The sequence below is a fragment of the Crocuta crocuta genome, unplaced genomic scaffold, assembly GCF_008692635.1.
Source record: "Crocuta crocuta isolate KB4526 unplaced genomic scaffold, BGI_CrCroc_1.0 scaffold167, whole genome shotgun sequence".
Lineage (NCBI taxonomy): Eukaryota > Metazoa > Chordata > Mammalia > Carnivora > Hyaenidae > Crocuta > Crocuta crocuta.
Genome location: NW_027532406.1, coordinates 6557943 through 6571579, shown reverse-complemented (window position 1 = coordinate 6571579; position 13637 = coordinate 6557943). Strand labels below are relative to the sequence as shown.

Here is a 13637-nt window from a genome sequence, read left to right as displayed (position 1 = left end):
CCCCGGGGGCGGGGAAGGGCGGGCGGGGCCGCCTCTTCCCGGTTTCGCAGAGGCCCGAGCACCTGCGGGCGGCTGCGCGCTCTCCTGGCCATGTCGGAGCCTCTGCCCGCCTTCCTGGACCGGCTGTGGGGGCCCTGGCTGGGGACTCGGACCCCGCCTCTGCGGGGGCTCAGCGCCGCCTCCCCTTCCAAGGTAGCCAGTCCCTCCGCGCCTTCCGGACAGCCTGGCTTCCCTTCAGGTGGAGTGACCCGGGAGTCCCCCAGTTCCGGGCTGGTGGGGGTGGAGGGTACTGGGTCACTCTCAGGGTGTCACGAGCTTGATAAACTCCGTTTGTGTGTGTGTGTGTGTGTGTGTGTGTGTGTTTCTTTTTAATCTCGATGTGGTGACATTCTTCGATGTCCTGACCCCAGTTCAGCCTTGATGTTGACACTTGTAGAATGGGGGAGAAAAAGGAAAGGGCGTTGAAGTGTGATGATTTTAATTCAAGACACTGGTTTTGTGGTGGCTAGTTTAAGCTTTGGCTCTCATTTCCTTTCCTTCCCCAAGCCATTTTCTAGAAACTTAACGCTTCGGGATGTTGAAATGGCCTAGGGAACACAGAAGGGAGGGAAATCAGAGTACTCTAACCAGTTAGTGGGAAGCACAGGCATTTAACTTTGTGTGTGTTGGCCATCTCTAGATTGGATCTCATTCGGCTCACTTTATGGCGTTCGTTCATTTAGCAAGTGTAAGTTGAGCGCCTACTGTGTGCTCTCCTGATACTATTAGCTTTCCGAGAGCTCACTGGTTCAGTAAGCTGCTTGAGAGTTTTGGCTGAAGAAGCAGCTAGCTTTGTTTAAAAAATATTAAAAAAAATTGTTTTGAATAAGTACATTTTAAACTCAGAAGTTGTGTTGATTTAACTAAAATCAGAAAAGTAAAGACAGACATATTCAGACTTATTCATTCTTCAACTGGGGGCCCTTTTTTTTTTCAAGCAACAAATAATTACTTAGGCTGGCCAGGGGCCACGAGCAAGACTGAAACAGGCCTTGGTCTCTTGTAGCTTACAGTCTAGAGGGAGGAAAACATCCATTTGTGTAAATTATTTAATGTGGAAATTACAGTTGTGATAAATCTAAAAAGGAGACCTTGTCTAGTCAGGGAGTTAGGGAGGTCTTCTTTAATTGAATATAATTTGCCAAGAAGATCTAAAAGGCCCTCCTATTTTTTGCTTATTTTTAAAATTATTACTTTTGATAAACTTTTGAATAGATTAAGAGCAATTTATTTTCAATTTACTCATCAAATATAAACTAATCTGTAAAGCTTTATAACACTGAGATGGACCTAAATATAATCTATGCAAGAAAATTTGCTGTTTCATTGCTTGTGTAAATTTTGAGAGCCTCCCTATCTACTCACCTTGAGTTGCATTTCTTTACATCCATTGGAAGTAGTGAAAGGCTAAAAAGTTTGTTGACTTTTAACATATTCACATGTAATTTTGCTGGGTGCTAATGCTCAATATGGGTTTATGAATTATATGATAAATCTTAAATTCACCTAAAGGTGATAGGAGGCCTAGGCCACAATTAGAACACTGTAAAAACAATGCTGTAATCTTTTAATAGTCATGTATATTGCAGGTTAGCTGTTTGAAGGCTACCGAAGAGTTTGGACTTGTATATTGTTGTCTAATATTGCTCCTGAAAATCTCATTCTAAATGCTCACTTGAAGATATCTTCGCCAGGAGAACTGAGTGGTTTTTCACTTTAAAACATCTCTTCTGTAATTTCAGCAAAAAAAAAGTCTATGTTAATGTATACTAACCTTCTTTACAGTTTTCATTCCCTTTCCACCTCCTAGTCTTCCCCATCCTGTCAGTTATGTATTTTGATTTCTTTACATATCAGGAGAATTATTAAAATTTAATGTGAATAATTTTAAAAAGATCTTAATTTTATGACTTTTTGTTAGAAATGACAGAAGATGCGTACCTTGTGATGATAAAAACTTCAAAAGCAAGACTTGGGTAGACCAATCTTTTTTCTTTCAAACTCCTTTTAGAAGGAAAAGAAAGGGGCGCCTGGTTGGCTCAGTCACTTAAGCATCTGACTTCAGCTCAGGTCATGATCTCAAGGTTCGTGGGTTTGAGGCCCCCAGCCCTCCATTGGGCTCTGTACCAACAGCCTGGAGCCTGCTTTGAATTCTGTCTCTCCCTCTCTTTCTCTGCCCTTCCCTCACTCGTGCTTTGTCTTTCTCAAAAATACATAAACAAAAAATAATAGTAAAAGAAGAAAAAGAAAAAAGACAAACTTTTTCCTCAGCTATTTTTTCTCTCTGCTGTCTACTTGTTTATTGTAAGACATTGACAATTTTCTGGAGGCCTTTGATAAGACTAGTTTGTTTTTGATGTATCCTCGTGTAAAAAACTGGATGTTAACCTGGTGCTAAATTCTCACGGTGTTGTTCACTTAATCTTGCTAAAGTATTACAGTTTATTACTCAGTCTGTTATCCTTCTGCGTTTGCTATAACTAGGCTTTTAAAAAAAAATCTAATCTGTCCTCATCTTAGTGTTTTGATTATGCTGAAAAGTAAGTTTACTTTTTAAATTTTTAGTTATGAAACACTTAATGGGTACAGAGGATACAGAGATGCATATAGAGGATAACGTGTAGCTTTCACATTTTTAGTGTGTTGGAATTTTTAATTTTTACCTATCATGTCAAAATAAGACTTACTGATTAATTATATTTAGCTAATTGTGAAGTTTTACAAGACCCGCGAGCGTGAGCAGGGGAGGGGCAGAGAGAGGGAGAGAGAGAATCCCTAGCAGGCTGGACACTCTCAGTGTAGAGCCCCATACAGGCTCAATCTCACGAACTGCAAGATCATGACCTGTACTGAAATCAAGAGTCAGTCGCCTAGCATAACTGATTGAGCCACCCAGGCACCCCTCTTTGACACCATTTTAATTAGTGGCAATTTTGATTGTTATTTTTTAATTTTGATCTTTCAGTGTCAGCTTTCAAATCCTAAGTTCATCTCTGTGTGTTAAATATCCATATGTGGGAAAAGTTACCATAATATTTGCTTTTATTTGTAAAAGAATTTTTGTGGTTTTCAAATCTCATTTTTCCTGGAAGCAGCCCTGGTAAATATTAAAGGGGAATGAGAAAATTGAATTTTATTTTCCTGCTTCTTTTTTTATCTTAAATGAGGTTGTTGTCTTCTACCCTTTCAAAATTGCTCCTCCCACCCCCCTCACCCCCTTCCTGCCACCGTGGCTGGCTCAGTAGTTTGCACCTAGTTGATAATTAGTAAATATCAGCAGACTGATTTTGAGCTGCTGTACATTGTCATATCTGTAGCCCTTAGGAGAACATAGACCATTTTGAGCAAGTTGTAAATTTAAAACTGGGGAGTATGAATGCTAACTAGGAAGGGACAGTGCATGTGACCTATCATTGATGTTTTTCATTCTAAGTTCAGAATTGTTTTCTTTTTTTTTTTAATATTTTTATTTATTTCTAGGAGAGAGAGAGACAGTGTGAGCAGGGGAGGGTCAGAGAGAGAGAGGGAGATACAGACTCTGAAACAGGCTCCAGGCTCTGAGCTGGCAGTCAGCACAGAGCCTGACGCGGGGCCCGAACCCACGAACCGCGAGATCATGACCTAAGCGAAAGTCGGACGCTTAACCAACTAAGCCACCCAGGCGCCCCTCAGAATTGTTTTCTGATTAAAATTAGTTTTTTGGGTTAAAATGGACTTTGTTATTTGTAATGGTGCCAGGAAAGATTAAAACATTGTTGAAAGGAAAAAATACTGTTTATTTTTTATAGTATGTCAAAAATAGAAATCTGGCAATTCTTTGAGTGGATTTCTTGAAATTACCATCTTTTTTAAACATGCCCATTTGGTTTTATTTAAGTTTATTTATTTTGAGAGAGAGAGAGAGCACAAGTGGGATGGGGCAGAGAGAGAGGGGAGAGAGAGAATCCCAAGCAGGCTCTGCACTATAGATTTGAGCTGGATGTGGAGCTTGAACTCACAAACTGAGATCATGATCTGAGTGGAAACCAGAGTCAGACACTTTACTGACTGAGCCACCAGGCACCCTGAAATCACAGTCTTTTTGTTAATATAGGATTAATAAAAACAAGCAAGCTCAGAATTTAGGAAAACACCGTCTTCTTTGATCATGGTATCACCATGCATTTTAAGAGAATTATTAGCTTGCTTGCTGTTACTCTGCCACCTGAGGACAGAACTGAGGCTTGATGGAAGTTCCTTGCTCTAGACTTAGCTACTGCACCAATGCTAACTTTTTGGGGGAGGGCTAGTTTGACCAAGTATTCCAGATTTAACTCCTTTCTTTTGTATCTATTTTTTTTTAATTTTAAAAAATGTTTTTATTTTTGAGAGAGAGGGAGACACAGAATCTGAAGACAGGCTTCAGGCTCTGAGCTAGCTGTCAGCACAGAGCCCGACGCAGGGCTTGAACCCACGAACTGTGAGATCATGACCTGAGCTGAAGTTGGACGCTTAACCGACTGAGCCATCCAGGCACTCCTTGTATCTATTTTTTATTATCAGGACAGTATGTGTTTTTAATTTTGTTTATTTTTAATTTTTTTTAAGTTTTTAAAAAACTTTATTTTTGAGAGAGGGAAGGCAGAGAGAGAGAGACAGAAGATCTGAAGCAGGCTTTGTGCTGTCAGCATAGAGCCCAGTGTGGGGCTCAGATTCACACACTGTGAGACCATGACCTGAGCCAAAGTTGGACACTCAACTTACTGAGCCACCCAGGATCCCCAGGACAAGATGTGTTTTATTCAATATTAATTTAACATTCAGTATATATTTGAATGCTTTCTACTAAATGCCACATACTACCGCTAGCTACTGTGTCTTCAGTGATGAGCAAAGGATAAGGTATCTGTCCTCATGGAGTGTACAGTTCAGTCAGGGAGTCAGGCATTGAATAAGCACACAGTATAATAAATGATGAAGTAAAACTACGTGGTGTTGGGAGGCCTAAATTTGGAGACTCTAGTTTCTATTAGGAAGGAAAGGAAGGCCTCTTTATGGAAATGAGTCAGACTGAGACTCAGAGGATGAATTAGTTAGGTAAAGGATACTTGGTCTAGGATGAGAAGGAAACTGGCAAATTTGATTAACCTGGATAATTTGAGGCTGGAGTAGTTGGAGATATGGGTAGAGCCAGATACATGTAGGCCACGTTAGGGAATACAGTGTGTGTGTGTGTGTGTGTGTGTGTGTGTGTGTGTGTGTGTGTGTAACAGTGAAGTACAGAAAAGTGTACAAAAACAGCTTGATGTATTTTCACAAAGTGAATGAACCTGTGTATGAAGTGCTCAGATAAAAAAACACAGCATAACTAGCACTCTAGAAGCTCCCTCTGTGCTCTCTTCTAACCACTTCCTGATTTCTAATACTAAAGTGTATGTTACATGTTTTTGGCTTTTCAATAAATAGAATCATATTGCGTGTGTATTCTTTTTGTGTCTGGCCTCAAAATTTCAATATTAGTGTGTGAGTCATCCTTGTGTATAGTTGTGTCTTATTCCTTTGCCTGTTGTATGAATAATGGACTAAAACTTATGTACCCATTCTCTTGATGATGGATATTTGAATTGTTTCCTATTTAGAGATATTATGAACCATGATACTATTAACATTCTTACATTTGTTGCCTTGTTCATGTGTAAGAGTTTCTCTTTAAGGTAGATATCTAGGGGCATAATTGCTGGGTCATGGGATATATATATTTTTAGCTTTATCAGATAATGCCACCTGTTTTCTAAAGTAGTTGTTTCAGTTTGTATTCTGACCAGCCTGTTGAAGGATTTTAAACAGAATATGGTCAGGTTTATGTTTTTAAGAGATTACTGTGGTTGTGTAAGGCAGACTAAGAAGGGATATAGATTGACAGGAGATGGTTCTTCATGTAAATTTTATTATTATTTTTTTAATGTTTTTTTTTTTTTTTATTTCTAGGAGAGAGAGAGAGACAGTGTGAGCAGGGGAGGGTCAGAGAGAGAGGGAGTCACAGACTCTGAAACAGGCTCCAGGCTGTGAGCTGGCAGTCAGCACAGAGCCCGATGCGGGGCTCGAACCCACGAACCGCAAGATCATGACCTAAGCAAAAGTCGGATGCTTAACCGACTAAGCCATCCAGGCGCCCCTTATTATTATTTTTTTTTATTTTAGAGAGAGGCAGAGAGGCAGAGGACGAGGGGGAGAGAGAATTTTAAGCAGGCCCTATCCCCAGAACAGAGCCTGATACGAGGTTCATCCCACAATTTTGGGATCACGACGTGAGCTGAAATCAAGAGTTGGATGCTCAACCGACTGAGCTATTCAGGCGCCCCACTCCATGTACATTTTAAAAAAGAGTAGAAGACTGGCTTTCTTTCATGACAAAAATAATCCTCAGCTATATCTGGTACTGGAACTGCTAATGGAGTCTATATTATTACCAACTAATGTGTTGTGGAATTCATAAGCAATTGAACTTTGTCCCTTATATTTCTGTCATACTCAGGATTTACAGAACAAGGCTTATACATTTTTTTTATTTAATGTTCATTTATTTTTGAGAGAGAGAGAGACAGAGTGTGAACTGAGGAGGGGCAGAGAAAAAGAGAGAGGGAGACACAGAATCTGAAGCAGGCTCCAGACTCAGCTGTCAGCACAGAGCCCAATGTAGGGCTCGAACCCACCAGCAGCGAGATCATGACCTGAGCTGAAGTCGGATGCTTAACCAACTGAGCAGTGGAGATGCCCCAGCTTATACATTTTCTTTGGAAAAATCCACAGAAATTTAATCAGTCTCTTTCACTAGAGTCAGTTTTATTTATTCCAAGAGCTTACACAGTGCAACACATCCTATTCAGACCCATAGAGCAGTATATTTTACAGTAAGTAGTACATTGTAATAATTCATTTGGATTTATACACTTATTTGGGTTGTATGAGTCCTGCTGTGTGAAAGAGCCACACAGAAGAATAAAGGTGGCTTTCAAATCCAGATATTAAGAACTAATTTTTTAGGGGTGCCTGGGTGGTATAGTCTGTTGAGTGTCTGTCTCTGGATTTTTGGTCAGCTAATGATCTCACAGTTTGTACGTTTGAAACCCACATTGGGCTCCATGCTAACAGCATGGAACCTGCTTAGGATTCTCTCTGCCCCTCCTCTGTGTGCTCTCTCTCAAATAAGTAAACTTTTATTTATTTTTTATTTTTTATTTTTTTAAATGTTTTATTTATTTCTAGGAGAGATAGAGACAGCATGAGCAGGGGAGGGTCAGAGAGAGAGGGAGTCACAGACTGAAACAGGCTCCAGGCTCTGAGCTGGCAGTCAGCACAGAGCCCGATGCGGGGCTCGAACCCACGAACCGCGAGATCATGACCTAAGTGAAAGTCAGACGCTTAACCAACTAAGCCACCCAGGCGCCCCTCAAATAATTAAACTTTTAAAAAAATATTTCTTTTAGATTCTGGTATATGTTAGTAATTGATTATTTATAGTGGTTAACTATGGCAATGATTGAAATTATAGCATGTTTAAATTTTAGCTTTCTTTTTGTCTTTTAAGAAATTGTGGTAAAAAACATACAATATAAATTTGTCCTCTTAACAGATTTTAATGTATAGTACAATATTAGCTGTATGTGCATTGTTATACTAAATTTGTTTATTTTTTTTCTAGGATTTTATTTTTAAGTGATCTCTATATGCAATGTGGGGCCCAAGCTTACAACCTCAATATCAAGAGTTGCACGGTCTTCCAACTGACCCAGCTAGGGCACTCCTAAATTTGTTTAGTTTTGATATGGAATTTAAGTTCTTATTTCTTTGTTGTACTTGCAGGTTTGAAGGCTGTTTAACTGTAGGTCATAGGTAATTTATATTTGAATTACAAAATGTACCGTCTAACAACACTTAATTATGAGCATTTTCCTTTCATTTCAGAGTTTTCTTGGAGGCTTTTTTGGACCCATTTGTGAGATCGATGTTATCCTTAATGATGGGGAAACCAGGAAAATGGCCGAGATGAAAACTGAGGATGGCAAAGTAGAAAAACACTATCTTTTCTATGATGGAGAATCTGTTTCAGGAAAGGTAAATCTTTTGTTTGGGAGAACTACCTAGTTGTAGGAGATTAGAATTCATCATCAAAGTTGTCTGTGCTGTTTCTAAATTTGAGTGATTTTGTTAGAGATGGACGGTTGTTTTGGAAGGTCAGTTAAAATCCTTGATTCCATTAGAGTATTTACAGGAAAAATCCTTTTTTATCTTTTTAAGTTTATTTATTTATTTTGAGAGAGAGAGAATGGGGGGAGGGGTAGAGAAAGGGAGAGAGAGAATCCCAAGCAGGCTCCACACTATTAGTGCTGAGCCTGACTTGGAGCTCAAGCTCACGAAACTGTGAGTTCATGACCTGAGCTGAAGTCAAGAGTCAGACACTTAACTGACTGAGCCACCTAGGCTCCCATACGAGGAAAGATTCTTAAACTGGTAGGATTATAGGGGCAGAGTCTAAAATTGTATGCAGAATTTTATGTTTGTGACTATGCATCTGTTTTGCTTTAGTTTCTTCAGTGGGGCTGTGATCCACTCAAAAGTTTGTTTCTCCTTACTTTAAGTTGAGTTGTAGAGATTGGGAATAATTCTTTAGTACACCTTTCTAAAAATTTCTTTCTCATTCTTTCTAGCTTATCTCTCTGCACTACTACCGTTATGTCTGTTGATCTCATTTCTTGGTGCTCTGTAGAGGATTTAATGTACATTTGGAATGTATCTATGCATAGTCAGATACATGTATGATACCTTCTGTAAGGTTTCACTTTTCCCCCTTTTCCTTATCAAGCAATGTAGAAGAATAATCTTACACTTTAGCGAATATGATTGATACCCATAGATCATAATTTTTGTTTAAGTCTAGAAGGGAACGTTTATTGTCTGGTTTAACGTAATCCTGTGTCATCTGTGCCAATTAGTTCATGGCTGATGTTTATAGGACAAATAAAGGAAGAGGGGCATATTTAAGGTAATAAAGCTACTTACGTGTGATTTTTAAAAACCAGTGGGCCTTCAAATTATATTTTTAGAATTGCTAGAGATCATATGTAGACCTAATCAATAACTATAGATTACATTTTTAAAAATGATAAACCTTTTATAGATAAATGTTTTCTGTTGCTCAAAAGATATTGTGTCTGGAATCTGATTATTTATTGACCTGAGATTTTTCACTTTTAACCTTTTTATTGTAAAATAAAACACAGAAAACCACAAAACAAATAAATAATGATAAGGTATATTTTCTTGTCATTACCATTGAAGTCAAAAAGGAGAACTTTACCAGTTGCTCCTATGTCCCATCTCAGTCGGTCGTAGTCTCTTCTCAAAAGAAGCCAGCCACCATGCTGCCTTTTATAATAATAATAATAAAGTTCCTTGTGTTTCTTAATTGTTTAGTCCTATTCTTTTAAAAAGACTGATACAGCTTTTAAATCTCCTTCAATCTCTGGTTCCCTTTTCATGCCTGTTTTTTCTTTATATTTTGAAGAGCTTGGGACACTTGAACTGCAGAGTTCTCTGTGATTGGATACTCATGATAGAGTTATTGCCTGTAAATTGGTAGCTGGATCTAGAGACTTGATCAGACACAAGTTCAATTCTATTGCCAAGAGTATATGTGGTAGTGGTTTTGGGTGTGTATGTGGGGGGGGGTACATGATGTTTGGTTTTCTCTTTTTATCTACTTTGCAAATGTAACTGCTGTTAATATTGATTCCTGGCATACCTTTAGAATAGGTTATTAAATGGTTGATTTATGAGTATTTTTTTTAAGAAGTTGGAGAGATTGTTCTTTTTTTAAATTTTTTTTTTATTGTCTATTTATTTTTGAGACAGAAAGAGACAGAGCATGAGTGGGGGAGGGGCAGAGAGAGAGGGAGACACAGAATCCGAAACAGGCTCCAGGCTCTGAGCTGTCAGCACAGAGCCTGACGCGGGGCTTGAACCCACGAACCATGAGATCTGACCTGAGCCGAAGTCGGACGCTTAACTGACTGAGCCGCCCAGGTGCCCCTGATTTATGAGTATTTTGAAAAGAAAGCTCAAAAAGAAGAAAACAAACATGGATTATCTGTGACCTAGCATGTTCACTAAGAACAAATCTAGGCTTTCTGAAATATCTGAATATAATAAAAAAGATTGTTGGGTTAGAGTTGGAAGATCTAGCCTTGACTTTAACAGTCTTTGTAGGTAATTCCGGGCAGTCATTTAACTTTATAGATTTCATCTTAAAATTAAGGACACTGGACTGAATAATTGGTTTCCAGACTTGGCTTTACATTGTAGGGTCTCTGCATAAAAATCCTTCCTACATTAGATGTAATTTTGAAGTTCTAAGAGGTCTGACATCCCATCCAAAGTAAGAATAAATTCCTTTTATGGTATTCCTGACATGTGAATTTCTGTCTGCATACTTTTTTTTTTTCCCCAGATCTTTTTTTTTAAGAATTATTTTTTTAAAGCAGTTTTAGATTTACAGGAAAATTCAGGGGGAAGTACAGATATTTCCTGTATAGCTCTTGCCCCAATACATGTATAGCCTCTCTCATCAACATCACTCACCAGAGTGGCCTCATTTTTACCAAGGACAGGCCTACATTGACACATCATAATCACTCAAAGTCCATAGTTTACCTGAGGGTTCACTCTTAGTGTTGTTGTTTTGTGGGTTTGGACAAATGTTTAATGGCATATATCCATCATTATAATATCATACACTGTAGTTTCATTGCCTGAAAAATACTTTCTTTGTTCTACCTAGTCATCTCCCCTGTCCTGCCCCCCGATTGTTCTGCCTGTTAATCTTCTCCGTCCTGCCCCCTAAACCACTGACCTTTTTATTATCTCCATAGTTTTGCTTTTTGCAGAATGTCATGTCGTTGGAATCAAACCGTATCTAGCCTTTTCAGATTGGCTTCTTTAACTTCATAATATGCAAATTCGCCTGTTCTAGTTCTTTTTTTTTTTTAAATGTTTTGTTTATTTTTGAGAGAACATGAGGGAGGGAGGGACAGGGGGTGGGGGACAGATGATTCAGAGTGGTCTATGCACTGAGCAAGCCCGATGTGGGGTGCAAACTCAAAAACTGCAAGATTATGACCTGAACTGAAGTCAGACATTCAACTGACTGAGCCATCCAGGCGCCCCTCTAGTTATTCCTTAAAGGTGAGCATACAAAATTTGTCCTTTCGTGTCAGCCTTATTTCTTTTAGCACAATGTTTGCAAGGTTTGTTCATGTAGCATGTATCAAAACATCATTTTTTATGGTTAGCTAATATTCCAATATATATCCATGTGGAATATGGAGGGATATACCACATTTCCTTTATCTAGTTCATTAATTGAGGACATTTGGGTTTCTCCTTTTTGGCTATTATGAATAATGCTGTACATTTGTGTACAAGTTTTTGTGTGAATATATGTTTTCATTTCTCTTGGGTGTACATACGTAGGAGTAGAATTGCTTAGTCAGTTTTTGGAGGAACTGCCAATCTTTTCCAAAGCAATCTTTCCAGCAGTGTATGAGGGTTCAGTTTCTTTACTATTTTGGCATACTTAATATTGTCTGTATTTTTTATTGTGGCCATCATAGTGGGTTTGAAGTGGTATCTCATCATGGTTTTGGTTTGCATTTCCTTAATCGCTAATACTGAACATCTTTTCATGTGCTTATTGCCGTTTGTATAGCTTTGGAGAAAAGTCTGTTCATATCCTTTGACTGCTTTTTACTGGATTGTCTTTTTATTGAGTTACAGGAGTTCTTTTTATATGCTTGATACAAGTCCATTGTCAGTTATGTTTCACAAATATTTTCTCCTGTTCTCTGAATTGTATTCACTTTTTTTTTTTTAAGTTTATTTATTTTGAGAGAGAGAACGGGTGCTCAGTTGGTTAAGTTTCCAGTTTCGACTCAGGTCATGATCTCAGTTTGTGAGTTTGAGCCCCGCATCAGGTTATCTGCTGTCAGCCCAGAGCCCACTTTGGATCCTCTGCCCCCTCTCTTTGCCCCTCCCCTGCTTGCATGCACGCACACTCTTAAAAATAAACAATTTTTAAAAAGTAAATAAATAAAATTAAATACAACTTGTATCACTAGGCCTTCTGAATAATTTTGAGAGAGTCTTGCTGATTGTTTAATTATTGTTTATTATTAATTTAATTAAATTATTAGGTACAATAACGGTGAAAAATTGTGAATTGTGAAAAATTTGATAGTAATTTTTCTGGGTATGTTTTCGGTGGATTCATAAGTATAATTCCTTAACATTCTTTTAGATTGGTCAGTGATAAGTAAATTGTCTTGAAATGGTGTTACCAATGCCACGCCAGCCATAGTGAATTCTGAATTCCTTGTTACAAAAGTGAATAGAGAGGTTTATTCTGAGATTAAGGGCTTTATAGTTTAATTTTTTAAACAAAGAATACTACTGAAGTACTTTCAAGAACATGGACTTTATTCTTCTGACAGCAGTTGAAATTATTTTGGGAAGCCACAATATCCAGCAACAACAAGGTACAGATATCTTGGTAATTCTCTGTAAATGATACTATAAATGGTGTGGAAATTGATACATGTTTGTCTTAAACACAGTGTAGATGAAAATCACCCCTTACCTTAGCTCCTGAAGACAGTGTTATTTGAGACATCTGTGGAATATTATATGCTGAAGAATGAGCTTTGATATTGGTCTGTTCGAACAATGAATGTCTTTTTTTTTTTTTTTACATTTATTTATTTTGAGAGAGAGAAGAGAGAACGTATGAGGGGGAAGAGGGGCAGAGAGAGAGGAGTGAGAGAATCCAAAGCAGGCCCTGCACTGTCAGAGCAGAGCCCAACAAGGGGCTTGAACTCACAGACTGTGAGGTCATGACCTGAGCCGAAATTAAGAGTCAGACGCTTAACTGACTGAGCCACCCAGGTGCCCCTGAGTATGTTTTGTGTATGGATTTTTTTCCTATGTTTTGTTTTCATGGCCTTTTACACATATACACATAGTCTCACATATGTCAAATTACTTGTTAATAGCAAAGGGGAAAAATAGTAACTTCAAATTGGAGAAACCTGGTGGATCACCTTGACCAAATGATCAAAGTTAACATCACCAATTGGCATCATGTACTTCCTAATCAGATACACTGAGAAGGATCCAACTTCATTTTCTGTGATATTCTTGGCAAGAATGCATAAGCTGAGTCTAATTGTGGTAAAACACCAAACAAACCCAAATTGAGGGACAGTCTACAAAGCAAGTGACCTATATTCTTAAAAACATCAAGATCAAGAAAGGCAATGACTGAGGAATGTTTGAGATTAAAGGAGACTTAAAGACATAACTACATATGTAACATATGATTCTGGACAGAAGGAAAAAAGTATATAAAGTACATTATTGGACAGTTAGAATTTGAATATAAACTGTGGAATTTTAACTTTCCTGATTTTGATAATTGCACTGTGATTACGTAAGACATTATACAGGAGCATGATGCTTCCAAATTATTCTCAACTGTGAGGGGAAAAAAGTTGTGTATGTATGCATGC

General features: G+C 38.2%; 1 protein-coding gene across 3 annotated transcripts in view; it reads left to right on the top strand.

Annotated features, from left to right (window-relative positions):
• VPS26A (VPS26 retromer complex component A) overlaps nt 1-13637 on the top strand; it is a 28178-nt gene that overhangs the window by 187 nt on the left and 14354 nt on the right. The window contains exons 1-2 of one of the 3 annotated variants that reach the window (XM_077778564.1): nt 11-192; nt 7984-8133. In XM_077778564.1, coding sequence (XP_077634690.1) covers nt 91-192; nt 7984-8133 — 252 coding nt within the window. In that variant the 5' untranslated portion in view covers nt 11-90. Of the gene's footprint in view, nt 1-10; nt 193-219; nt 239-7983; nt 8134-13637 lie in introns of those variants that run through there. The other 2 variants (XM_077778566.1, XM_077778565.1) reach the window with 2 other exon arrangements.